Here is a 27468-nt window from a genome sequence, read left to right as displayed (position 1 = left end):
GCTGCTGCCGTCAACATGGCATCTACCGGAGGCCCCTTACTCCAATGGGCATGGTCTGCAGGGGGGCTAAGGATTCTGTCTGGCCTTTTGGGGATTGGCTCCACGGTGTCTGGTTCCTTCCACGCCCTGGTGGTAATAAGGTCCACCAGGGGGTCGGCAGGAGGGGACACCCAAGAGGTAGACGGGCCCGCTTCGAATGCCTCCAAGAACATGGACTCGTCCGAGGAAGACTTGGGGGCAGACCACCCATCCCTTATGCAAAGCATTTCCATGATGTCTCCAAAGGAGACATCCTCGGGGGGTGATCTTGGAGAGCCTTCCCCTTCCTCCAAATCCGTGTCTTCAGTTAAAGACTCGGGGGAGTCTATGTGCCTCCTTTTACATGTATGCTTGCGAGGGGCTTCCTCGGGGGGGCTGTCCGAGGAGCCCTCGCAGTGTCTTGTTCCAAAGGAACAGCTTGGGGCACTGAAGCGGGCTGTCCCAGTGGCCGGATGGTGGAAGCCTGACCCAGTGCAGATGGAGCGCGGGACGGAGCCGAAGCAAGTGCCGGGGGTCCGGAAGCCCTCAACAGAGCCCTCTGCACTACATCAAAAGCAGAGGGGGAGCCAGCCTCGACCAAAGGATCCGAAAGTCGGCTCCCCCTCGGATCCGAAGAGTGGATCGGAGCCGGCCCCGAGACACTCGGATCCGAGGGACGAGTGCGCTCTGACACAGACGGCGCCGAAGGCACACTGAGTCCCCCGGATCCGAAGCTCGGAGCCAGGCTCCGAGAGGTCGGATCCGAAACACTCGAGGGCAGGGTCAAATCTGAAGTACCTAGTACTATCGGCGCCGACCCACCCCCGGCTCCGAAGCTGCCCGGCTCCGAACACTCCGAACCCGGGTAGCGGGTCGGACAAGGAGCTATAGGCTTGAAAAATGGGGTCGAGCTCCCCCCCAGAGGGGGGGGGGGAGGCAGGAGCACTCCCATCTGCATCTGGGCCTGGATGAACCTTCTCATCATCCGGTCCAGATCGGAGTCGGAAAGGCTATATGTGGATCTCGAAGAGGCTACCAAGGAATGCCTCCTCGATAGCCTCGACGGAGATCGGGTCTCCTCCTCCTCAGGCCCCGGTGAAAAGCAGACCGGAGCCGAGGGGGGGGGGGAGCCAGCAGCCAAGGAGGCCGGAGGAGAAGCCCGCTTAGCTGGCGGGGCCGAAATGGAGGTCTCGGCCTGCCGCTTGTGGTGCTTCTCTCTCCGATCCTGTTTTCTTGCCTCTCTCTCCTCCAACCCAGCAGTGGGAGGTTGAGTCCCAGGTGGAGGAGGGGGAGCAGGCGAGGAGGGAACTGAGGCCACGGTACCCACCACAGGAGCAGGAGCCGAAGCCGAGTCCGGGGGTAGAAGTCCCGCCAGCTTCGACCTCCGCTCCTTCAATGCCCTGGGGTTGAACCCTGCACACATGGAACATCCAGAGGTGAGGTGTTCAACCCCACGGCATCGAATGCACCGAGTGTGGCCATCAGCAGGGGAAAGCTTATGGCCATACTCGGAGCACTTGGAAAAAATTGCCTTAGGGGCTTCTGACATAATAAAGTCTTTTTTTTTTTCTTTTTTTTTTTTTTAACAAAAAATACAAAAAAGACAGAGAACTAGTACTAAACTAGCACACACACAAGGCCCCAAACAAAACACTCAAACAGAAACTCCGACCAGCGAGGGGAGGGTGTAAACTTAAACTATCAAAATATAAAGGGAAACCTAACACAATCACTCAAAACTCACAACAAAAATTCAAATTAAAGCTTTCTTTAGATTTTAAATATCACTTAGCTGAAGAGCTCAGAAATCCAAGACCTGGTTACCAGCGTGGCAAACTAGATCTGAGGTCATGTAGGGAGAGCAGGGCGTTATGGGTGAGGGGAGGAGCTAAGAGCTCGGATCCATAGCTGGATAACCATGCCGGTTCGGATCCGATATCGGATCCATAACCCACAGGATGCAGACAAATGAATCTCCTACTTCAGATAGTAGGTTTCAAGGAGAGTGAGGTCCTTAATAGAAGGTCATATGAAAAAGGTTTTACAAATGTTTTGTTTTGCTAGGGATGAGTAATAGAAACCTATGGACACTGAAGATGGCTGCTGTGTGGATCTTGATTTTTCATTAACTGGAAGCTGAGCTGAAGAGTGAAGAGAGAAACTAAATGGATCATCCAGTCCCTATTGGCATGCCCAAGATGACAACTTTTTCATTTGCTTTTAGAGTTTGTACATATAATCCGTCTGTCCAGCTGAAAGAATCTGGACCATTCTACAGCAATAAGTTAGATCATCTCACGATACTAATGTGAAGATTGACTAGTTGTTGATTCTATGTACCCTGGAGCATTATCCCCTCAGCATACCTCCTCATCCCAGAGAAGAGACATTCATGGTTAGTGTAGTCTTTGGAAGTGGAAGGGTAAAAGGTCATCCTGCTGAAACAGTAGGGGATTATGTCTACCACTCCAAATGACAACCTTAAACACAGGAGACAAGGATCTAAGAGCTCACTGAATCTAGTGAGTGAGACAATTACATGCTTAAAGTCTGCTGTAGCACCCTCATATAGAACCTTGCATGACAGACAAGTAGAATGGAAACCACTATCAAACCAATGACTTTTAGGATGAATGAAGCTGATGAATTTGTTGTGAAGAAGCCTTGGAATAACAGCTTGTAATGCACATATCTTTCTTTTGGAAGTTGGACAATGCATAATTTTCTGTCCAGATGGCATCCTATGAAAATCAGACTTTGTTATGGTTCCAGCAAAGACTGTTGAGTTAACAACAAAAGTAACACACCCACAAAAGTATAGCAAAGAGTCTCTGGCTGATGCAAGGGACTCCACTGTTGTGGCAGCCAGCAGACAATCATCCAGGTATGGGAATATATGAATCCCTCTCAACCTCAGGTGGGCTATGCAATAATCAACATGCACTTGAACACCCAAGGGTCTGTGGTGAGACTAAAGGGCAAAGCTCAGAATTGATACTGACTGGCTCCTAAGCAAAAGCAAAGATACTCGATTCTTTGGTGCTTTTTATGTGGAGGTAAGCATCCTGAAGGTTGGAACAGTACATCCAGTTGCCTTCTTAAGAAAACACAGAAGAATATTTTGCACCACGGTCATCCAGAACTTTGTCTTTTTTACATACTGTGTAAGTCACTTAGGTCTAAAACTAGTTTGTTGACCTTTGACTTTCTAAGAACTAAAAAGAATCGGGATCCTCTCTGAGCTTGCAGGACCTCTCAGATTGACCTCTTTTGGCAGATTTGCACAATCTCTTTGACTGTTACCCTTTTCTGTCAGGGTGCTATGTCTCAAAGGGTAGTGATGATATTTTTGGGGTTATGAAAAGGGAATAACTTAATCCAGATATTATGTTCCTTGATCAGTTGTCTTGTGTGATGGCCCTCCATGAAGACAGTATAGTAGCAAAGGTAGTGTGAAAGAGGCAAGTGCTTCAGCTGCATTAGTGTTGGGGGTGCAATTGAGAGCTCCTTTCTGTACCACAGTGCCAGTATAGAAAGGCACTTGTATTCAGCATTTTTTTTTTCTTTTCAGTTGAAGATCTGCCATACTGTATGTGGCCAACTGCATAGCAACCAGAGGATGCTTTTTTTTCCTTCTTGGTTTTCTGGTGAGAGCTGTGGGGAGTACATTTAGTGATGCATGACTGGTTGGTTTACTGTAGGAAGTCAATCAGCTTCCTACAATAATCTGAAGATTTTTTTTTGCCTTTTTTTTAATACACTTTCTGCAATAGGCAGAAGTCTTTAAGTCTTCACCTGAAGAGGTGGTGGGGCATGGACTGGCTGTTGGTTTTCTTCAATAAGCAGAAGTATCCTTTTTTTTTTTTTTGCTTTTCACTTGAAGAGCTGAGGGGGTTGGGGGGTGGAACACAAGTTCATAGGACCAGCACAGGGCACTAGTTGAGCCAGCTATGTCTCTGCATGAAGACAGGTGGTGAGACCTCCCCCTGAGTGCCTCCACAAAGGAGCAGTTGGGCAACTCTTCAGGGATGCTAAAGTTGCTTCTGAAGTGACGGACCTCTAAATATTGGTTTTACAGACTTCCTCAGTCTTTTGGGGATGGCATTCATTAAAAGGGCCTCCTCTGCCATAGTTGCCCCTGTCTGAAGAGAAGTCGGTAATCTCCCAGTGAAGTACCTCGCAGGATGTGCAGTAGCAAACCCCACCCCGGACATGCCTCCTAGACTCACAATGACATGTAAACACAGTAGCAAAGCCCGCCTCCTAGTTACCCTGACACGGAAAGGCATTTAACATAATTGTAGGATAAAAAAATTCACTTGTATTTGAAATTAACGCAATTTATTTAAGGTAAATGTTGAAAATACATTCAATTAAATTGAAACGCAGTACAGCAGAAGTTAAAATCACGCAATTTATTTAACGTAATTATAACATTCAATAGTATTTTAAATAAACGCAAGTTAAAATCACCTTTCATAACGCAATTTATGCAACGTAGTATTTGAAATAAAAGCATCAATTTATTTAACGTAAACGCAAGTTAAAATCACCTTTCATAACGCAATTTATGTAACGTAGTATTTAACGTAAATTTAACATTTAATAGTAGTAGTAGCAGTAAATCAAAAAAAAAAGATATTGCCAGTTATTGCACCATCACCTCACACATTATTGCACCATTACAAAATACAGCAGAAGTTAAAAATCACCATTTCAAGTTATTGCACCATCACTTTACGGCCACCCAGGTCCTCTTCTTGCAAATCCTGGTACTGTTTTATGTGTGCAAGTAGGCAGAGGAACAAGTCATCATCTTGTCTGCTGTATTTCTCGCGCCACAGGAACTCATCCAAATGGCTGTCCAACATGTGTCGGAGAGTGCCATTCATCTGTCTCAATTGTTTTTTGCATCGGGACCACATGGCCTCCACGGCATTAGCATGTGTGCCAGTCTGAGGGTCTGCGAAATTCTTACTGTGGTTAACAGTAAGGTGGGTGTAATTCATCCCTGCTAATTCGGGAATGCCCCTGTAGGCAGCCCATTCATCAGACACTATCACCGTCCCCGGTAACACGTGCTGTCTGATGATCGGTATCAAAGTGGCTGCATCTCTTTTGGACACAAAGCGGAGGTATCCGCTTTTAAGACTGCAGTCATATATGCCAAAGACCCAACGGTCCATCTTGGCCAAGGCTCTTCCACGATTGTATTTTGCTTTGACTAGCAGGCATTCGTCGATCTGGACCTCCTTACCGGGTCCCCCAAGCAGCATCGGGTCCTGCAGAAGTTTCCAGCTGCAGACATCCCGTAGGAATTGATACCAGTCCAGCACCGAGTTGATGGAGACTGCCAAGTGGTCTGCCAGTCTGCAGATGGGCAGCTTTCTTGCCCACCAATACAGGATTTTGAGCAGGATATCCAAAGGCAGCCTGCTCTTATTGAAAAAGGTGCCAGAAAGCATTCCTGACTTGCTCCTACACTTTCGGGCAGTGCATCTCCAGGCAAATGATGTCCGATGGCGAACCAGAGAAGCCCTGGAGCCACAGAGGTGGCAGCGTCTCTCCTTGTGCACAATGCCAACGGACTGCAGGAATGCAATGGCAGAAGGCAGGGAAGATGTCACGGAGGACAGGTAGGTATCGTCGATTCGGCTCATGTCAGCGACGTTCTCGTAGTTTAGGCTGGATGTAGCAAACATGTTTGCCACAGCATCCCACATTTTATAGCTGCAAACTCCATTGTCAAGTCAGGTTGAAGATTAGTAATGTGTGTTACAGACAAATGGTTTTCATTGATACCATTGTCATGTTATCTAACGTTACTAATAACTGCTAATAAGGTGCTAAGAAATACATGTGAGGGGCTATTTTTAGGCACTGCTAATAATGTGCTAACCATCGAACATTTAAACTGTTAAATGCTCTTAGTACATCTGCAATTCTTGTTGTATGCTTAATGAAACTGTTAAATGCTCTTAGTGCTTAATTGTTGTTGTATGCAGAATTCGAGTATGCTTATGTTAACGGACGGAATGTTATATTACAATTCTTGTTGTATGCTTAATGAAACTGTTAAATGCTCTTAGTGCTTAATTCTTGTTGTATGCTGAATTCGAGTATGCTTATGTTAATGGACGGAATGTTATATTACAATTCTTGTTGTATGCTTGCTTCCGTATATTATTACAGTATGCAGAATTAAAGTATATAGGTAATGCAAAGTATGCTTGCTTCCGTACATTTGCCGAATGCCGGACTGCCAATCACTTCAGTCACGCCCACCCCCCACCCAAAGCTGCGCGAAACCGCCCGCGAGGTACTTCACTGGGAGATTACCGAGAAGTCCAACACAGAGCATTGGTATTTTCTTTTTGAACAAGAGGGCTTTAGACCTCTTTTGGTTTCTAGAAAAGCACCTAAGAAACCTTTGGGAGGTCTGTGCACGTCCAAGGCAGACAGTGTCTTTCCCTGCTTGCTCTTCAAACAGTGAGGACCCATCATAAGGGGCATTATCAAAGACTGCCTTGAAGTTGTCTGCTAAGTCACATAAATGGAGCAAGGTATGATGCCTTATGCTTGTGCCTGCCACCCTAATGTCTTCATTATGTAACAGCCTCATGAAGAAGTTGGACATTGTCAGCATAACAGCCATCTGAGACTCAAGCTGCTTGCACCTGTTAGATATGGCAGGTTTCCTCAAACAGTCTGTTTGGCTAGGTCCAATTGGATTCTAGTAATATGAGTTAGGTAGTTTAGTGCATGTAGTGAAAATGCCTGAGGCATAAATGTGCTTCCTCCTGGAGTCCATCATCCTCCTAGTGGACTGCTGGACCATCACCAGACATATCCTTTTTTATGTCTGCTGCCACAATAATAGCAGCAGCCGTGAAAAAGGATGCGGCTGCCAAAATAATGACATCCTCCAGTGGGCCTTTGCTTCAGTGTGGTCAGCCCTTAGGTGGGTGAAGAATGGTGTATGCTTTCCTCAGGATGCTTGTGGCCACATTGGGCTCCTTCCATAAGATCCAGTATGTGGTTGATGGAAGGGATCACCTGTAGGGTAGATATGAAGGCCCTAAAAAAGAGCTTCCTCATCCATAGAAAGGGAATCAAGGGGCCAAGTACCCCTCTACCACATCAAAGACTTCACCAAATTTGGTGTGTTCAAAGAGGACTGTGCAGAACCTTCCCATTAATTTCAGTTGGTATTCAGGGTAAGAGACTATGTGGGGGAGTCAATATGCCTCTTTTACTTGTATGTATTCATGGTTTTTGCTGGAGGGGACTCATCCGAAGCATCTGAAGACTCTTGGTGCCCCTGATGATGGGAAGGTTTGAAACCCTCAGAAATGCTCTGTCCCTGGGAAGAATGATGAGGGCTCAAGACTGCAATCTGAATGGTGGCAAGACATGAAGCTGAAGCCAATAGGACAATCTCCTGCCTATGTAGTTAGACATGCTACGATACTTGGAAGTCAAAAGCCAATTTACAGTTCATTGACACTGAAGACTTCCTCCTTGGTTCAGTGTCAGTACGAACAGATATGGACATCAGTGGTCCAAAGCAAGGAGCCAACACCACCAACAGTCCAGATGGTTCCTGTGTCAAGATCAGAACCAACTTCTCAATCAATGAGGACCCTGACACTGAAAAGGGTGCTGAACTAGCTGGTGCTGAAACTGGTAACAAGAACTCAGCGTCACAGGACTGACACTGTGACACATTCGGCTGCGACATGATCAGAACTGAGTGTGCTGGATATGGCAGAGTCAGCACCAAGGATTTCAATAATACTGTTGACAAGAGAGAACTTATCAAAAATGGCAGCTACTCCAGTGCCTCTGGTATCAACATCCATACTGAGGAAGGAGCTTGTCTGGAAGGAGACATATGTCCAATCCATTTCACCCTGGAAACGGGGGAATAGGAAGAGACCTATTTCAATGTGAGCCTTGAAAAAAGCTCTCATCACCCTGAAACAAGCAAAGTCATATGAACTGCTACCAGACCTAGAAGACGTAAGGAAGGAAGAACAGAGTGAGCAGGAATAAAGAAACTTGGAGAGCTCCCTCTCAAAAAAAAAATGGCTGATGGTTGTCCCTTTTAGAGATGTGGTCCAAAAGTAGGATTTTTCAGTAGGGAAGTATCCAGAACTGAAGACGAAGTTGGTTCTAAAGTTACTAGAGCTGTGGAATCCAACAGGGGCATGTTGAGATATAAGTTAGGGATAGAACATCCTTCACTCTCCAATCTTTCCTTCTTTTTCCTTTTCTTCATCTTTATCATTTTCTTTTTTTTTTTTTTGTCTTGCAAAGAAGGAGGCAGAAAACCCCTCAAAATCAATTTATTCTTTCTTTCCTGAATGGAGTGTGGCTCATAAGCCTTACAAATGTCGCAGAAGGCTTATGGATGTTCCAGCCCTAAGCATAGCAGCCAACTATCAAAGGTTTTCTAGGGTGGAATTTTGTGCCCAAACTGGGCTTACTTTCCGAAGCCCTTGTCTATATTGGTGATTAAAAAAAAAAAGGGCACAGTAGGTAAGAAAACTGAAAAAAAAGAAGTACACAAAAGCTATCTAATAAAGAAATCACTAGACAGCTACGAGAGTGACAAATGAGATCTGAGGGTTTAGAGAGAACAGGTGCATTATGGGAGTAGTGAAGGAGCTCAAGCACACAAAGTAAAATCTTTTTGCCTAGTCACAGTTACCTAAATGGTGATATCGCATTAGGTGAAGTAAACAGGATAGTGCAAGATGTGTTTTGTCTGTGAAAATGTTTAGGGTCCCCAAGTCCAAATTTATTCGAAAGGTTTGAGGGCTAATATTGATGCTATCATCTTCTCTTGATATTTATTTATTTTTGCTAGAAGTCTCTTCCCATTGCCCCTGAATTCAGGTTTTCCACACACACTTCCCAGACTGTGACCCAGAGTCTGAATCTCCTGGACCTGAAAGGTACCTCTGAATTTCGATGAACCTGGTGTATCCAGCATACCATCTCTTATCCAAGGCAGGATATGTTCCTAATTTGCCAGTCAGCTTTCACATATGCAATTTTGTCAGAGGGACCACCAGTATGCAGGAAGTCACATAACCCATAACTCTAAGAATTTGTTTGCAATGATGGTTCACTGTTCTGAAATTGTGTGGAGGTATATGGACAGTGGGTATTGTGTCCCACAGAAAAATGGCCCTCTGCTAGTCTGTGTCTAGTAATGCCTTCAGGAACTGACCTTACTTCACTTGGTTCAGATATGGGACTTTTCTAGTTATAAGGAAAGGCCTATTTCTTTGAAACATGATTGCAGGAACCACAGTGCTCCCTGAATTTCTGTGTCATCGTACCTTGGAAATGGTGGTCACAAGCGTGTCATACCAGAGGCTTCAGCAGTACCTGACTCTGAATACAGGGGGCTGTGAGTGTGCCTCTGATTTCTGTGTCATTGTACTTAGGATAACCCTTAGACTGCAAAAGGGTATTGTCAGTTTCCTTTTGTTTCTCCCTGGGGCACTTCTCCAAAAATGTTTTCAGAAAAATAGCTAGCAGATGTCTTGGCCAACACCATAGTAGAATAGACTAAGAGTAAAGTGCAGACAACTGACCATGTCATGCTTTGGGTCTAGACAAAGCAAACAATAAGAATGGAATTCCTTGTATAACATTTGTTTTCCACACTCAAGGCAGTTACTGACCTTTTCAATTTCATTGTCAGACATCTTTAAGCAATATTTCTATTTCTGCCTTAGGTGAAGTATAAATATTTCCCCAATGGTCTACTTGTTTGGATACATGGAAGCGGTCATATCACCAGACTAATGACGCTAGTATGAGCAGAACTGCAGTAAGAAACAGCTAAAGATAGCACCAGGCAATGTCCCTCTTATCACTAATGTTCTCATGGCCAAGTGGGAAGGAGTCTGACTAAGTCAGTAAGTAGAAGGTAGAGGTCTGGAAATCAGGCCAGCTGTCAGACTCCTGCAAGAAGGAACCTCAGACTTCAAGACTGAAACAGTGAATAATACGATAAACTTCTGGTTTTGCTGGGCTTGATTTCTTCCAACATTCTCTTTCTTGTTGTGCTCTGTGCCACACTGTAAACAAATCTGATGTTGGCTCAAGAACGCTGTGTAGGGGAATGAAATTTTACTCTCACAGCTGTGAGGGTTCTTCCTTGCTCCTGCATGTCTTTTAGGGACCTGCTGACTAAACCAAGCAGGACAGTAGCTAAAAAGGTTGAATCCATCAAGGAAATTGCTTTGGCATCCTCAGCAAAGTCAGTCCAAGGGAGTCAGGATTGCTGGCATAGTGCTATGCCTAATACTGCAGCTCTGGTTTTGCAAATACTGTTAAAATGTACTTGTGTACCATAAGGTTTGTAACATTTGAGGGAGGCAGTGGTTTAGTTCTGCCCTGTGTGTGACCATAGTTCCACACAGGGCAGTGGTTTAGTTCTGCCCTGTATGGAACTATGGTCACTGTGTCTGGATTGCTTCAAGCCCATTCTTTGTATCTTTTAGGATTCCTACTTGGGGAAGACGAGCCAGGAGGACTGCAGGGTGAACCCACATGCCCACTATAACCTTATTTGGAGGATAAGGTGGAGTTCATAAACCATCCCTTTTTTCTCACATCATGTGCATGTACTCTCTGAATTTATGGTCCTCTTGTGGTGACTGTGGGCAGTTTCTCTCTTCCCCTTCATTCAGATATGTTACTGGAGATTCGGGAGACATGAGGGTTTCTTCTTCTCTACTGCCTTTCTAGGCATCTAAAGGCAAGGCTCCAGGGACTTTGAAGAAGAAGATATACACTTTCAGGAGAATTCCTTCAAGGAAGAGCTTGCAACATATCTGGCTGGGGAGAGGGATATATAAGCAACAGTATGAAAGGCTTGTGTTCAGTTTGTAGCACTGATTGAAAACAGATCACCACCTGCATCAACACTGAAGAATAAGCTACACAAAGGCCAGCATTTTCCAATGCTAAAATGACAAGCATTAACCCTAACAAATGGACTGCTGGCATCAGTAGAACTGGCACTGAAAAGAGTTTGGAATGTCCATGATGACAGCATCAAAGGTGGGATGTACAGTACTGGATATAGCATCAGAGCTGTGAACAGTGCTGGAAATACTAACATACAATACTTGGCTAGGAAAAGCGTCAACAGTATAACAGAAAGCTGGAAAATTGTGTGTGGTACTATGTGTGAAAAGAAAACCAGTGCCAGAGCATCTTGTGATCCCTGGACCACAGAGAAGCACATGACGTTGTCTTCTGTTAAGTCCCTTTTGCATGTCTGGATAGAGGGGCTTGGGGAATACGGTAGCTAGCTTCCTTTCTTGAGTCTGGCCTATTGCTTCTATTAATTTTATTGCAGTCAGTAGCAAGAAGTGAAGCCAAGGCCTGGGGTGTGGAAGCCTAGAAGAGACCGAGTTCTCCCTGCACCTGGGACTTGGAAGGAGACTGCCTGAGGATCAGGATGGCAAGCAATGCTTCGCCACCCCGAGATTCCTGCCGAATAGTTTTAATTTTTTTTTTTATTTTCAAGGACACAAGGGAGCAACTGCAGTAGAATCTGTGGGTTGTCTTACTTGTGGACTACCACTTTAGTTTTTTTAAGCAAGTCTGTTCTTACTAGCAGGCCAGACTGGCACTGCTGATCTAGCATTAGATGTGGACAGACAGGCCAGACTGAGATCAAGACATCTGCTTCGCAATGTCTTTTGAATCAATTATTTTTATATCTTCTTGCACCTCCTTTTTCTTGTGACTTGATTAAAACTGGTGCAGAATGCACAATGGGGTGTGCTGCATCCTCAGCAAACAAAGGCACCCAGTATGCCTGTGACTGAGAGAAATTACCTTACCACAGGCACATCTGGAAGACAAAGGATTTGGTATCACAGCTTGCTTAAGCGCAAGGGCCACAAAATTGTGGGAGAAGATGAAAACACAGAAACGGGAAAAAAAAAAAACCACTGAACAGTAAAACAGAAGAGGTAAGAGATTTTTTTTTTTTTTTAAGTAACAGACAACTCACTCCATAGTACTTCACATTAAAACACAGTTTAACAAAACCTAACAAGTAAAACATTTTGTATAAAGAGTATGAAAAAACAGCCTGAGCTGCATCTTTTCACAGCTGATAGTTTTACCTGGCACTGAAGACATCAAGAGTAAGGGTGAGTGATGCATGACTGGACCGACGGGAGGCATATTGGCCATGATATCCCAATGCATTCCTACTGGTTACTGATGATGGATCACTTCTGTAAGAACTTAGGCCATTCAGATTTTTATTTTGTATATAGTTCTGTGCTGTTTTATCTAATTTGCATGTGATAAAACAAAAAACACAGGAAAGCACAAAGAAAATATTTAGTTTATCTACCAAACAATAGTATATTCATAAAAAAAATGCAGTGAATATCCGTCACTAAAATAACATTGTACTAAAATATCACTTGATTAAAAGCTTAACCAGCACTCTTTCTTAACCATCAACAAGATTAACTTAATCAGCACTAGTTACTAACTGTATTATTAATGTGTAAAGGCAGGTGGAAGTTTTCAGAAAAAAAGCAGCAGTCTTTTTCTAAAAGTCTGAGGAGATATTTAACTTGTTTCTTTGTATTTTTTGTATAGTCTGCGAATAAAAGTCAAACAATATTTAAAAAAATGGAATGGTTACAGATTTGATTCAACCTGAATAGTAGATCATCTTCACTATACAATTTCAGTTAAACTCTTAACAGAATAAGATTCTAAAATAATTAAACAAATAGACTGCATCTATATGGTTCAATTGTTGAGAGAGTATACACTGTAAATCACTCCACGACCCATTCTCAAACATCAAACAAAATCTGAATGTGGTCTTTCCTCCTCGTTCACTTGTTGGGCTCTAGCATTAATTAAGTGGGCTAAAATCACAATGGATTTCAGCAAAGGCGATTGTGCGAGTCTTAGTACTGACACCATAATAAAAGAACTGTAGTCATTTATCTGAGACAGTTTCTAGACCTGTGGCATGCCACAGATAAGGAAACAAAAATGCTAATTAATCTTAATCTACACAGCTGTAAAATAAGTGAGGTAATCATAAACCCTATTTTTACCCAAATCTCCTTCTACAAATGATGAGTATTGCACAGTCTTTCTGATACTGCATTTACCTCCTGATTTGAATTCTTTAAAAGCAAATGTAATACACGCCCAATATAAATGACATAATTTTATTTTTTTTAAAAAGGGGAATCTTAAGAGGGTTTGGTGAGGTACAGCAGCCACAATCAACTGTCCAGCTATGTAAGGATTAGCACCAAAGCACGTATACTAATCTAGTCAGTATTACTCAGAAGTTAGACAAGGCATTTTCTGACAAATAAAAATGGGATACAAGCAGCATCGGAGATACGCTAAGTGTATTCTGCTGTTAAATGCTCATGTATAAATACTTTTCTCATTCCCTCTGTAAATGTTTCTTTTTTTCACCCCTTCTTCTTACTGCAGGTGAACTGAGAAGTGCAAAAAGGAGCATGGGGCTTCCAGAACTTACATTCCTAGTGTTTTTAAAATACAAATTGTTCCCAAGAACAATCTGATTAGTAAAAAATGGAATAACAGAATAAACTATGGCTGTCACACCATGTTCCTGGTAGTTACCAGTTCTGATTTCATGTCCAGATCCAAAAAGCTCTCCATGGTAATCTGTTGTCATATGCTTTATAACAGCCACAGCACTCTAACTGCTAAGTGTAAGGCATCTGGAATTGTCCTCTGTTATTATTGTGCAAAAATTAAGTTCTCTTGGTCACATCAGGTTGCAGATATACACCAAAACTGAGAACATCCGAATCAGTATCTCACACTGGACTGATTTACAAAGAGCACAACAGCCAGGTTTCTAACTGCTACCAAAATTTGGTCCTGGAACATGAACAACAGTTTATAGTCTTGTTGCAAAAGAATTGCTGTGTATTATTTCTCATTAACATCCACATCCCCAGCCTTCAGATACATCTTTACTAGAAAGCTGGATGCTGTCTGTGGCCTTTTCATTGATCATGGGACCACCATGCCTCATCATCAACTCTGTGGCCATTTTCAAGAATGCCTCTTCTATATTGCTCGAGTCCTTTGCTGAGGTCTCAATGGTGTCAATTATATCAAAGTGACGGGCCAGTGTTTTCGCTTCTTCCAGCTGAATTCCTCTTAAATTGCCAAGATCAGACTTGTTACCTGGAAAAAATATAAATATTTATTTGTAAACACTAAAATACATTACAGTAAATAGAATAACAGACATACTTTTATAAACTATAAAAATATATAACTCTTGACAGTAAAGAAACTGATAATAAATAATATTTGATATTGCCTTTAGCAGCAAAAGATTAAAGTTAAAAGCTGCAGTCAATACAAAAGTGATTTTAGCAAATCTACTAAGTTTTCAAAAATGTGGTTTGATACGGCAAAACATTAACAAAATGGAACATGAATCGGATGGCCCTCAAAGATCTAAATCTCAGTCCAGAAAAGTACGTAAATACTAATCTGCAGCAGAGGTCTGTATAGAACCTATTTCAAAAAGCGACATGAAACACTGAGCAAAAAGGTTGTGAACTAAGGGAGAAAGTAAAGCAGAACAGTCAAACAAACTTCAAAGGTACTCAAAATCAGTAACTTTATTACTGATGATAGCATAAGCTATTAGCTTGTATTACAAAAATAAATAAGCAAATTAGAATGTATACATTAAGCATATTTTACAAACAAGTTCAGAGAAGACAGGCAGTACAAGAAACTACAAAATAAGCCCCTATGATCATAGTACTTGTGTAACACAGTCAAGAACTACCTCTTTATCTTAAAATATTGGAGAATGGAAGCAGAAAATCATGTACAACCTTCCATAGTATATTGAACTGGCTGGTTGAAGGTAAAATACAAATATCAGACACTTTCTTATTATACTAGTTGATTTACAAGGGAATCCTTCTGAATGGACCCTATGGGTGGTTTAATTCTCTCCACCAATCACAATCTGGTAGCCCCTACTGAAATGTCGGGACTCAAAATGCCTAGTGCTAACAAGCTGAAAAAAAGACCGAAAACATAGGAGAAATGCAAATTTCAGGGAAAAAAGCCCCCACTGCATCCTCCCATGTGAGGGACAAGACACCCCACACCAGCAAACTTACACACACACATATGTGTGTGTGTGTGTGTGTGTGTGTGTGTGTGTGTATATACATATATATATATATATATATATACACACACACACACACACACACACACACACACACACACACACGCACGTATAATAACTCAGAAATTGCCACACCTTGTAGAAAAGGGGATAATTCGAGAAATGGCATCTCAGACAGTATATACAAGTCAATTCTTTCAGCCATTCAGTCTCCATATTTCAGGGCTCACTCTATCAAACTTCCAAGGATTTCCAATATCCGAGGTTGAATGGAAAGGCTGCCTACAAACAAGGGCAACATGGGAGGGCACTTGACCACCAAAGAGGATTCCCACATACAACAAATAATATGTAACAAATGCACCTGTTATATTTTTAACATCATGACAATACAGTTGTATATGTCATGCAATATAAAGCAGATATCTTAGAAAAAGCTACTATAACAGCAATTCATAACATCAGAGTTTACTCACGATTCATGTCTACTTTCCAGATGAATTACTCTTAGCAGTGAATACCTGCACTGTGTCTGTCTACCTTTACTATTGTGAAGAAATGCTATTTACTCACTTATGTATGTTTTGCATGGCTATATTTAGAAAGAACAATTTTAAATACAGAAAATAGGGGTACAAAACACTTTGTCATGTTTCTCAAGTAGATGTCTGCTAAAACAGTCACACTGAACAAATGATCCCGAGTCTTAACAAAATGATGGTAAAGTAGGGAGATGAAAACCAATTTACTTAAATTATCCATTAAAATACATTTAAATATATAACATCCACATATGCAAAGTTCAGAATTCATTTCAGAAACTAAGATATTCAGAGAGTATAATTTTCCATTAGTATTCCCAACTGTACTCAATACAAAAGTACTACAACGTTATAAAACAGTTTAGGTACAAACATTCTGTTAAAAAAGTGTCTATAAAACTGAACATGTTTAGTAATGTACATTCATTCACTGATTTTTGGAAGTTCTTATTTAAAAAAAAATCTACATTTTTATTTTTTTCATTTTGGGAAGAAATGCAGACTTTTCCCATTAAACCTCTTCCTCTTTCTCCACCAGTTTTGAGTCTGTAGACTTAGAAACAACTTAAATCACTAGAAAAAGAGGAGCAAACAAGAATTATTTTTCTGAGTTAAACATGAATTGAGGTTTTAAATTACTTACTCCAGTAGTTTGTTTAAAGTCTTCAGTCAGTAAACATGACAACTACATGTTCAGGTATTGCTTTAGTGCTATTTGCCTATCACAAGCACAGCTTTTGGTACATTTGCAAAAGATTAAGACCCCATGTCACAATGAAACAAACATTTGATCAGTTGGAGCTGATGTTTTTGCAGTATAAAAGGTGTTTTGTTTGTTTATGATAGATACTGTTACAGTACATTTTGCTAAAATATTTGTATACGTTTTATTTACATTTTTGGATATAACTTGGTGTTTTGAGGCACTTTATGAAGACTTTTTTCAAAGTCTTTTAAGAGGAGTTGAAAACACATGACCACTGATGGTGGCATGAGACACTATACAGCAAAATTGTCTCTCATGCAAATGAGGGACCAATTGTGAGAGGAAAAGAAAAATGAGGTATACAAGAATCTTGCTCTACCTACATCACTACTTTTTATTGTGTGAGACATTTGTGGCCTTCATGGAGAAGATTGCCACTGCCTCAAAAAATCCAGTCAGGAAATGAGATACAGAAGAAAGGTAAACTCAAATGGTTAGAATAATATTACAGTGATCATCCATAATGGGTTTTCCAGTTGGCTTGAGCACCAAACATTAAATCCATGAGGGTGGAACAAGCTGGAGGACAGTTTACGAACAAAGTTTCAGACAGTTGAATCCTGAAAAATACACTCAGGAAAGACAAACTGACAGGTATGGATCCCTGGACTTGTGTAAATCTAGGGGATTTTCACAGCTGTTTTGAACAGCTAGAAAAATATGTGGTGAAGGAAATGACTTTATTCTATGATACTATGTTGTTGGACAAGTATCTGGAATTGAATATTACCCATTAGCGGTCTCCATGTAGATAAACTACCTGCCTACGACTTTACTGAAAATGACACTAATTTACCGGAGGAGTGGAATCAAGTTTCTACTCACTGTGCTCTTAGTTGGCTGAAAGTTTTGGTTAAAATGAACCAGAGACAGTATGAGAAGGTTCGTAGTAACACTGAGGAGTTACAGGAGGCATTGGCCAAGGAAACAGCTGAACAACCGTTTATTGAGTGTATGAAGGGCATTAAATTCCATTTGGTTACGGTTGAGAAAGAGGTTGTGGATCGGAAGAAAAAGAAACTCAACCATGATACAACAGACTTTGGTAAAGATCAAATTTTCCTGTGGCAACGAAAACCAGGAAGAAGAGGGCAGGCTACCACCACAGTCGTTGGGGATAGGTCGTTCACATCACTTGACTCTTCAGTCTCATCCAGATCTGAAATGCAGGCTGGGAAGAAGAATGTTTCTTTTGAGGACATTAGGCAACTACATGAGACAGGACAGTCACTGAATAAGGATTTTCAGTCCTAGGAGAGAGGCCAGAGTCAGAAAAATCATGGGGGCAGGAGAAAATAGTGAAAATGAAGTTTTTCAGCGATTTAGTGAAGAAGCTACTGTGGACATATCTTGGGTGGCATATAGTAAGTACTTTGATAAACAAACTATGACTGATGTTTGTTTTTATAGTAAACATGAAGAAAATAAGGCATGTATGCCTGGTCAGCTGCATATTGTAAACTTGTCAAATGCAACTATTACTAAAGACCATGAAAATTTGCTGCTAAAGGGAAGCAAGATTGTTCCTACTTGTTTTCCATCTTTGGCAGATGTTATTTTGGACATTTAAAAGTTTTGTACAAAATTATATTTATGAGTGTCTTTTGAAGAAAAACAAGCACTTGTTGAAACTGATAATATTGAAATGTTTGATACTGAAGATTAATTACTTGATATGTATATACATGAAAATGAATTGGTAAATATTTTTTCTGAAAATGAAGGTGAATGGGAAGTAGGTCATTTTACTGGTTATGGGAAATTAAAGGTGTGAAGGCTGCCAGCCTAGCCAGATAGAAATTCTGTCATTTGTAAATATAAATGTTGAAATACAGGCTTGTTTTCTTAAATGAAAGAAAGCTAAGTCAAGCACTTCTTGTCTGACCTTTGAAGTTCAAACTGTCTTCGATGTTTACAATTTGGCTCCGGCTGAGCTAGATGAAGGTTTCCTGCCGATTGTTTTAAGGCTAAAGTTAATGACCAGAATTTGCATGCATAAATGTCCTTTATTGCTCTGTTTTTTGCCTAGGTGTAAAAGAATGTAAATGCAGTTTCTGTTGGCCTAGGAACACCAGGAAAGTGAAAGAATGGTGTAATGTTTATCAGAACTGCAATTTCAATTTAAACAAAGAGAATCAGAAGGCATTAAGCATTTTTGTTTTAACCATCTAACTTGCAGCATCTTGCTCTAGATGTAAGTTATCTTAGATTTGTGTTTTCTTTTAGAAACAGCTAGAAACTAGAAAGATTAGACCAAATGTTTTTCTCGGATGTCAAAACTGTACTACTGAATTATTTTAAGTATTTCTGTGTGATCTCTGAACTCTTGACTAGCACTGTGTAGTAGAAAGTATTGTCTTGTGGTTTTAATTATTTATTATTAAATGAGAACAAGGGTGATGTGCAGAGCTGTAGTAACTACAGAGGGATTAAACTGATCAGTCACAGCATGAAGTTATGGGAAAGAGTAGTGGAAGCTAGGTTAAGAAAGGAGGTGATGATTAGTGATCAGCAGTATGGTTTCATGCCAAGAAAGAGCACTACAGATGCGATGTTTGCTTTGAGAGTGTTGATGGAGGAGTACAGAGAATGTCAGAAGGAGTTGCATTGTGTCTTTGTGAATTTAGAGAAAGCATATGACAGGGTGCCTAGAGAGGAGTTGTGGTATTGTATGATGAAGTTGGGAGTGTCAGAGAAGTATGTAGGAGTAGTACAGGATATGTACGAGGGTAGTGTGACAGCGGTGAGGTTTGCGGTGGGAGTGACAGCAGTGAGGTCTGAGGTGGGAGTGACGGATGCATTTAAGGTGGAGGTGGGATTACATCAAGGTTCAGCTCTGAGCCCTTTCTTATTTGTAATGGTGATAGACAGGTTGACAGACAAGATCAGACAGGAGTCCCCGTGGACTATGATGTTTGCAGATTACATTGTGATCTGTAGTGAGAGTAGGGAACACGGTGGAGGAGACCCTGAGAGGTGGAGAAATGCTCTAGAGAGAAGAGGAATGAAGGTCAGCAGGACTAAGACAAGAGTATATGTGTGTGAATGAGAGGGAGGATAGAGGAATGGTGAGGATGCAGGGAGTATAGGTGGCGAAGGTGGATGAGTTTAAATACTTGGGATCAACAGTTCAGAGTAATGGTGAGTGTGGAAGAGAGGTGAAGAAGAGAGTACAGGCAAGATGGAGTGGGTGGAGAAGAGTGTCAGGAGTGATTTGTGACAGATGAGTACCAGTAAGAGTGAAAGGGAAGGTCTACAAGAGGGTAGTGAGACCAGCTATGTTATATGGGTTGGAGACAGTGGCATTGACAAAAAGGCAGGAGTCAGAGCTTGACGTGGCAGAGTTGAAGATGTTAAGATTTGCACTGGGTGTGACGAGGATGGACAGGATTAGGAATAAGTATATTAGAGGGTCGGCCCAGGTTGGAAGGTTTGGAGACAAAGCCAGAGAGGCAAGATTACGTTGGTTTGGACATGTGCTGAGGAGGGATGTAGAGTATATTGGGAAAAAAAATGCTAAGGATGAAGCTGCCAGCTAACAGGAAAAGGGGAAGGCCTAAGATAAGTTTTATGGATGTGGTGAGAGAGGACATGCAGGTGGTTGGTGTGACAGAGCAAGATGCAGAGGACAGGAAGAAATGGAAACAGTTGATCTGCTGTGGCGACCCCTGATGGGAGCAGCCGAAAGAAGAAGAAGATTATTAAATATTTTAAAACCTTTTAACTGTGGCTGGTTTGTGTAGAGATAATTTAAGCTCTTAGGAGTACATGTATGTCTTTGGTAAAATTGTACAAAGCCACTCCTATAGCTTTAGCCCTGGGCAACACTACCAATTGGATAATAACATTGTACAGTAATAATTGGACACTGTTTTAAGGGCCTTTGAGTAGCTGAGAATTATTAGTGAGTGGTGGCAAGTGGTATTACTGTATAGTCTGGGTAAAAGGGGCACAGCTGGAGAACCTGTGCCAGCCTTCCTGAGAAGTGTTTGTGTGGTTGTATAAACTCTTATCTCAAAGTGAGTGTGTGTCAGCTACTTGGGCAGGGACATGAAGCACTGGTTGGACAGAGAGGGTGCTGGAGAGTTTAGCTTGCCCACTAGGCTGAGATCTGGACCCTATAGCTGTGCCAGTGGGGAGTCTTATTGGGGACCTGGAGAGCAAGGAAGCGACCAGCCCCGGACTGACTGTGATCTCTGTGTGCTCTTAAGGGAAACTGCACTTTACTGTGTGTATTTGTTATTCTTTCCTCATATATGAGACACCCTCTCTGGTGGTGGTGAGGATTAAGGCTCCTTGATTGCTGGGCCAGGGTATGGGTGTGACATTTGTGGTGGCAGTGGTTGGGATATCCTCACATTTGTGTTTGGCAGCGGTGGGATAGCCACATCACATATTAATTAGTTGGCAAATATTAATTGGCTTGTAGTGGTGTGGGTAGAGTTCATAGGTTTATAGATTGGTACTAGGCGATCGGCCCAAGGGTCTATACAAGCCTAGCCATAACAATTCCGTGGATAAATCTTCCCACAATATTTACTTCCCTGGACCCCTGTCCAGCAGGGTGACTGATGTAATCCCCGGGGTGAATTTCCTATCTCCCATCCATTCGTCAAGGTTTCTTTTGAAGACGGCCAAGGAGGTGCTCTGCTTGACATGTATGGGCAGTCTATTCCAGAGTATGAGGAGTCTCTGGGTCATGAAACTATCCTGCCAGCATGTTTTGTTCATTGTGATGACAAGGTTTAGATCCCTGGAGCTTGTGGCTCTGAGGGATTGGGATTTCTTTAAATGGAGCATGTCCAACAGCTCAGGGATTGACATGGCCTTGTATGTTAAGCACAGATAATCTCTGAGTAGACGATATGTCACAGAGTATAGCTGGAGTTGTTTTAGATGGTCAGTATAGGGCATCTGCTTTAGGCCTGTGATTCTTTTAGCGAGATATTTCTGCGGCCTTTCCATCAGTTGCAGGTGTCTTGTGAGGTACATAACAAATGGGGCATTGTACTCTATAATGGGTCTAATGAGGGATGAGTATAGTGGGACAATGACCTCCTTTTTCTGGATGAAAAGCCCTTAGTGATGAGATGTGCCACACAGAAGGTTTTCTTGACTATTGTGGCAATGTGGTTATCGAAGGAGAGATCACTGTCCACCTGTGTCCCTAAGTCTCTCATCACAATTTCGGTGTTTAGCGTACTGCCACCTATGTGGTAATTCATTGGTACATGGTTTTTCCCAAAGGGGATAACTATAAATTTCTTGGCATTAAGCTTGAGCCCATGGCTCTGGCATCAAGCATCTGTTTCTGTAAGGCCCATTTATAGAATATCCACATCATTTAGGGATTCAATAATGGCTCTCAATTTGCAGTCATCTGCGAACTTTGTTAGCCAGAGTCCCTTAGTGTTGGCCTGTACTTCAGAGAAGTAGATACCAAACAAGTGCAGTCCCAGGATTGAACCCTGAGGTACTCCACTTGTCTGGAGCTGGATTTGGAATCGATTACTTTTACAGTCTGGGCTCTGTCATTAAGCTAGTTGACAACCTATCGAGTGTCGTAGGGATTTATGCCCAGCTTAGTACAGGATTCAGTGTACAGTGAATCCTCTAGCTTGTGTACGGTGAGCTTTGAATGTGTTTTTGTACTGTAAAACAGCCACACAGTGAATACTCAGAGTTCAGATCACAATTGTTTTATTTCTTTTGTTAACTTAGTTAGTCAGGGTGAGCAGGCAGCATGTCAGCAGAGGAGTATGGAAAGCTGACAAGGAGCCAACTGGCGGAGATGTGCCAGGCTAGGGGACTGGTGCATGGAAACCTGACTAAGGCAGACCTGATTGCAGCCTTGGTTACAGCTGCATCAGAAAACAGCAACCAGGAGGACAATCAGACTGCCAGTGGAGATATAATAACTTCGGAGAATGGACAGCTCAACCTTTCTGCAGTGGACTTAAAACTCCAGCTGGAGCTAGGGAGACCTGAGTTGGAGGCCAGGCGTGTGGAATTAGAAGCAGCTGAGAGACTGAGACATCTAGAGAGTGAGGAGAATGAGAAAATGCTATGCCTAGAAGTTGAAGAAAAAGAGAGACAGAGGCAGCATGAGAAGGAAATGCTGACACTTCGCCAGAGTCATAGAGGTAATGGGGAAGGGAGTAACTGGACCCCAGAAGCACAAAAGGTTAGTACATTTCTTCCGCAGTTTAAAGAGGGGGATAATTTTAATAGTTTCATTCATATGTTTGAGAGGGTATGTAAACAATATGAAGCTGACCAAGGGCTCTGGGCAAGGCTCCTGACCCCCTTACTCCATGGTAAAGCTGTAACTGTTTTATCTAAAATGTCTGACATTGCATGTTTTGATTATACTGCTGTAAAAATTGTCTGTTAGAGTTGTTTAAGCTAACACCTGAAATGTATAGGAAAAAGTTTCGTGAGCATAGATGCAAGACAGATGAAAGTGTGTGTGAATATGTTGCTGAACTGAGCACTTATTTCAATAGGTGGGTGAGTGGATGTCAGGTCACCACTTTTGAAGGGCTGGCAGACCTTTTGGTGAGGGAACAAGCCCTTAGCACTTTGCCTGAGGACATGAGGATCTGGTTAGCTGATAGACAATGTACTACTTCAGATGAGTTGGGGAAGAAGGGAGACCTATACCTGGCAAGTAGGGCAGCCCTGCACAGGAAGTGGACCCCCAGTACTCCACATGGGTCTAAAGGAACCCATGGTGGGTAGCACAGACTGCCACAACAGAATCTGCCAGTAGCAGGAGAAGCCACTAGTCCAGGTACATGTCGAGGAGCTTAGGGTTCAATGTTTTGAATGCAACCAGTGGGGCCAGGTGGCATACAGGTGTCCACAGAGGCAAGGTGGGGAAACAAAGTTGAGGGAGCCAGTAAGTGGGAAAGGCAAAATGCCAACAGTAGGTTGTTTAGGGGCAACAAGGGTACCAAACTACCCACCGGAGGCTATATCCTATTGTAGTGAATAGCAAAGGGGCCATTGCCAAGAGAGACACAGCCTCTGATATAACCATTGCAAAGCCTGCAATGGTTACAGAGAAGCACTACTTGCCTGGGCAGTCTACTCCAGTCAGGGCTTTAGGAGGGATCCCATTCCAAATACCTTTGGCTAGGGTTCACCTTGACTGGAAGGGTGGAAAAGGAAGCCAGCAAGTAGGTGTGTTTCAGGATATACCTGAAGATGTCCTGATAGGGAATGATTTTGATAGTGCAGTACCCTGTGCTTGTGCAGTTACATGCAGTCAGGCTTGGAGACAAGCAGGTAAGTCTGGTAGCCTGAGAGAGACCCAGACAGACTGCATACTTGCAGCCAGGACTGGTGAGGTGGTTACTTCAGGGAGGGAGCTACTCTGTAGCAGTGAGAATGAATGTGAGCCACAGCTGCTTGTGGGTACTGATGGTCCCTTGGACAGAGTAACTGCAAAGGTAATGCTGAGTAGTAGTACCCAGGCTGACAGTGAGGCACCACTGTCAGAGGATACCAGACTTCCTGTGGAAGGGGAGCTGGGAAGGGTTACAAGAGAGAGTTGAGACAGGCTCAGCTCTCAGACCCTACATTGCAAGGCCTGAGGAAGGTAGCTAGGGAGGCACCTGATTCTCAATGAAAGGTGGAATCTGTATACTGGGACAAAGGGTTACTATATAGAGAGTGGACCCTGGAGGGAGGGCTAGAATGTGAGAGAATACAGCAGTTGGTAGTGCCTAGAGCCTGCCATCTGGCGCTTCTAGCCATAGCCCATGATATTCCCTTTGCAGGTCATATGGGCATAAAACGTACAAAGAGGTGTATTATGGAGAACTTCTATTGGCCTGGAATTTCCAGATATGTAACAGGGTACTGTAGGACCTGTGAGCAGTGCCAAAAGGTAGGCATGGCAGCAGACAAGGTGAGAGCTCCTTTGATGTCTTTGCCTGTGACTGAGTAGCCATGCCAGAGGGTAGCAATGGATATTGTGAGTCCTCTGAGTACCCCAAGTTCCACAGGGGAAAAAGTATATCCTAGTGGTAGTGGATTATGCTACACGATACCCTGAGGCACTGGCTTTGTCTTCCATTGAGGCAGAGAAGGTGGCAAATGCTTTGTTAGAGATTTTCAGCAGGGCAGGTTTCCCAAAAGAAATACTGACTGACAGAAGTGCCAGTTTCACGTCAGACCTGCTGGCTTGTCTGTGGAAGTCTCGTGGGGTGAAGCACATGAAGACCACTTCCTACCATCCCCAAACTAATGGTCTTGTTGAGAGGTTAAACTCTACAATCAAGTCCATGCTACGGGCATTTGCAGATCAATTTAAGAGGGAGTGGGACAAATATTTGCCCCATCTGTTTGCTTACAGAGAAGTTCCGCAGGAATCCACAGGTTTTTCACCCTTTGAGTTGCTGTATGGGCTTAGGGTGAGGGACCTCTAGATTTACTTCGAGATGAGTGGGAAGGTGATTGTGAGCCTCACAAGGAGTCTGTTGTGACATACGTCCTAAACCTCAGGACAAGGCGCAGGGAACTCATGGGCTTGGCTCAGGAGAACCTGGCAGAAGCCCAACAACAGAAAAAGGTGTGGTATGACAGGAATGCTCGAGCTAGAGAGTATACTATGGGGTAGCAGGTAATGGTTTTCATTCCTGTCAGACACAACAAGCTGCAAGCAGCTTGGGAGGGTCCCTACAAGGTGGTAAGAAAGGTAAGTGATGTTAACTACATGGTGGAACTGCTAGGCACAAATTGTACCATGTTAATATGATGAAACCTTACCACGATAGTGAGGCCCTTGTGCTGAGCATTTGCAGTGGATTGCAGGAGGAGTCTGAGGGAGATCTGGGGACTGATCTCCTCAGTGAGGCTTGGGCTGACACTTCAGTGGAAGGGGTAGCAATGTCCTAACAGCTATCGCCTACCCACGTTCAAGAAATCTGAGCAGTGTTGCAGGAATTTGGGGCCATGTTCACTGGGAAACTAGGGTACACCCACCTTGTACCACACCAGGTGGATACAGAACCCCAAAGGGCAATTAGGCAGGCCCTTTATAGAGTGCCTGAGAGAGTCAGACAGACCCTGAGGGAGGAAGTACAGGAGATGTTGGAACTAGGGGTGATTCAAAAGTCCCAACAGTCCCTAGGCCTCCCCAGAGGTGCTGGTGCCAAACAAAGATGACAGCACCAGGTACTGTGTGGACTACAGGAAATTAAATAGTCACACAGAGTCAAATGCTTACCCCATGCCTAGGTCAGATGAGGCCTTAGAGCAGCTGGGTGGGGCTAAGTATCTTACAACCACTGATCTTACTAAGGGTTACTGGCAGGTGTCCTTGACTCCCAGTGCTAGAGATAAGTCAGCCTTTGTGACTTCTTTTGGCTTGTATGAGTTCACAAAGATGCCATTTGGGATGAAGAATGCCCCAGCGACTTTCTGGAGGCTGGTAGATAATATCCTAGTAGGAGCAGGAGGGTTTGCCCTTGCTTACCTAGATGATATTGCCATCTACAGCCATTCCTGGCCAGAGCACCTTCAGCATGTCAGGGAGGAGCTGGGCAGGGCTGACCATTAAGCCACGCAAATGTCAGGTGAGTATGGCAGAGGTCTCCTACCTAGGACATAGAGTGGGGAGTGGTAAGATAAGGCCAGAAACTGCCAAAGTGGAAGCCATTCAGGCATGGCCTGCACCTGTTACTAAAAAGCAGCCATTTTTAGGGACAGCAGGGTACTACAGAATGTTCGTCCCCAGTTATAGTACCATAGCTGCTCTCCTCACAGACCTGACAAGGAAGAACAGGCCAGATAAGGTAGTGTGGACCCCAGCATGTGAGCAGGCATTCCAGAAGCTTAAAGAAGCTTTGGAAGGATCCCCTGTGTTAGCCAGTCCAGATTACAAAAAATAATTTGTTGTGCAGGTGGATGCTTCAAACCATGGGGTGGGGGCTGTACTTAGCTAGATTTCTTCAGAGGGAGAAGAGCACCCAGTGGTTTATCTCAGTTGTAGGCTCCAACCCAGGGAGGAATGCTATGCAGCTGTAGAAAAGGAATGTCTAACCATACTGTAGGCACTGCAAAAACCCTTATCAGTATGGAAGGAAATTCACTGTTATGACAGATCACAACCCCTAACATGGTTAAAAGTACAGTTGTGTACACTTACCGTAAATGTAGATGTTCGAGTGTATTCACTGTTGCAGTCATTACATTTGGGTTATCTGCTTGCAGTAGCCCTTAGTCTGCCTGATTAACAAAAGTCTTGGGTCCTGCGTCAGTTGCTGTCCCTTCTTCCATGATGTCAGATCGTCAGGGGTATAAAATATGCAGCCGACGCCATTACATCAGTTTTTCTTGCCCCAGATGCCCCCGTAATGGGAAGCAATTAAATCTATAATACACGGACATACCTCCAACAAAAAAGCAAATACACCAAAAAGCTTTTTGAACATAGTAAGTGAGAGTAGAGGTACAGCCAAAAGAAGAAAGGGGCCTGGAGGGAGGGTAACCAGGACTGCAACAGTGAATACACTCGAACATCTACATTTATGGTAAGTGTACACAACTGTACTATGGTCTTCGTGTTTCACTGTTGCAGTCATTACATTTGGGTAGACTCCCAAAGCTAAGGTTGGGAGAAGGAATTTAAATAGAATTAGGACCAGCTATAAGACCCTGCAAGACTTCAGTGGTCAAACCAGCTCTGGATTTAGAGAAAATTGGCAAATGATAATGCTTGGTGAAAGTATGTACAGAACTCCAGGTAGCAGCTTCTAGGATGTTCCTTGTAGGGACGCCCCTGAGAAAGGTTGTAGAAGTAGATGCAGCCCTGGTCGAATGGGGTCTGATGCCCTGTGGGATAGGTTTTCCATGGTGCTTATAGCAGAAATGAAAGGAGTGGCCTATCCATTTTGAAATGGTTTGCTTTG

At 43.0% G+C, this 27468-nt stretch overlaps 1 protein-coding gene across 3 annotated transcripts in view; it reads right to left on the bottom strand.

Annotated features, from left to right (window-relative positions):
* Nucleotides 1-13248: 13248 nt before the first annotated feature.
* The window catches only part of RAB43 (RAB43, member RAS oncogene family), a 298241-nt gene continuing 284021 nt past the window's right edge, over nucleotides 13249-27468 (bottom strand). For all 3 annotated transcript variants that reach the window (XM_044078090.1, XM_044078091.1, XM_044078092.1), the window contains one exon: nucleotides 13249-14268. In XM_044078090.1, the coding sequence (XP_043934025.1) occupies nucleotides 14018-14268 (251 nt within the window). In that variant the 3' untranslated portion in view covers nucleotides 13249-14017. The remainder of the gene's footprint in view (nucleotides 14269-27468) is intronic.

The sequence above is a fragment of the Protopterus annectens genome, chromosome 7.part0, assembly GCF_019279795.1.
Source record: "Protopterus annectens isolate FY-2018-M chromosome 7.part0, PAN1.0, whole genome shotgun sequence".
Lineage (NCBI taxonomy): Eukaryota > Metazoa > Chordata > Ceratodontiformes > Protopteridae > Protopterus > Protopterus annectens.
This window is presented reverse-complemented; position numbering and strand designations above follow the sequence as displayed.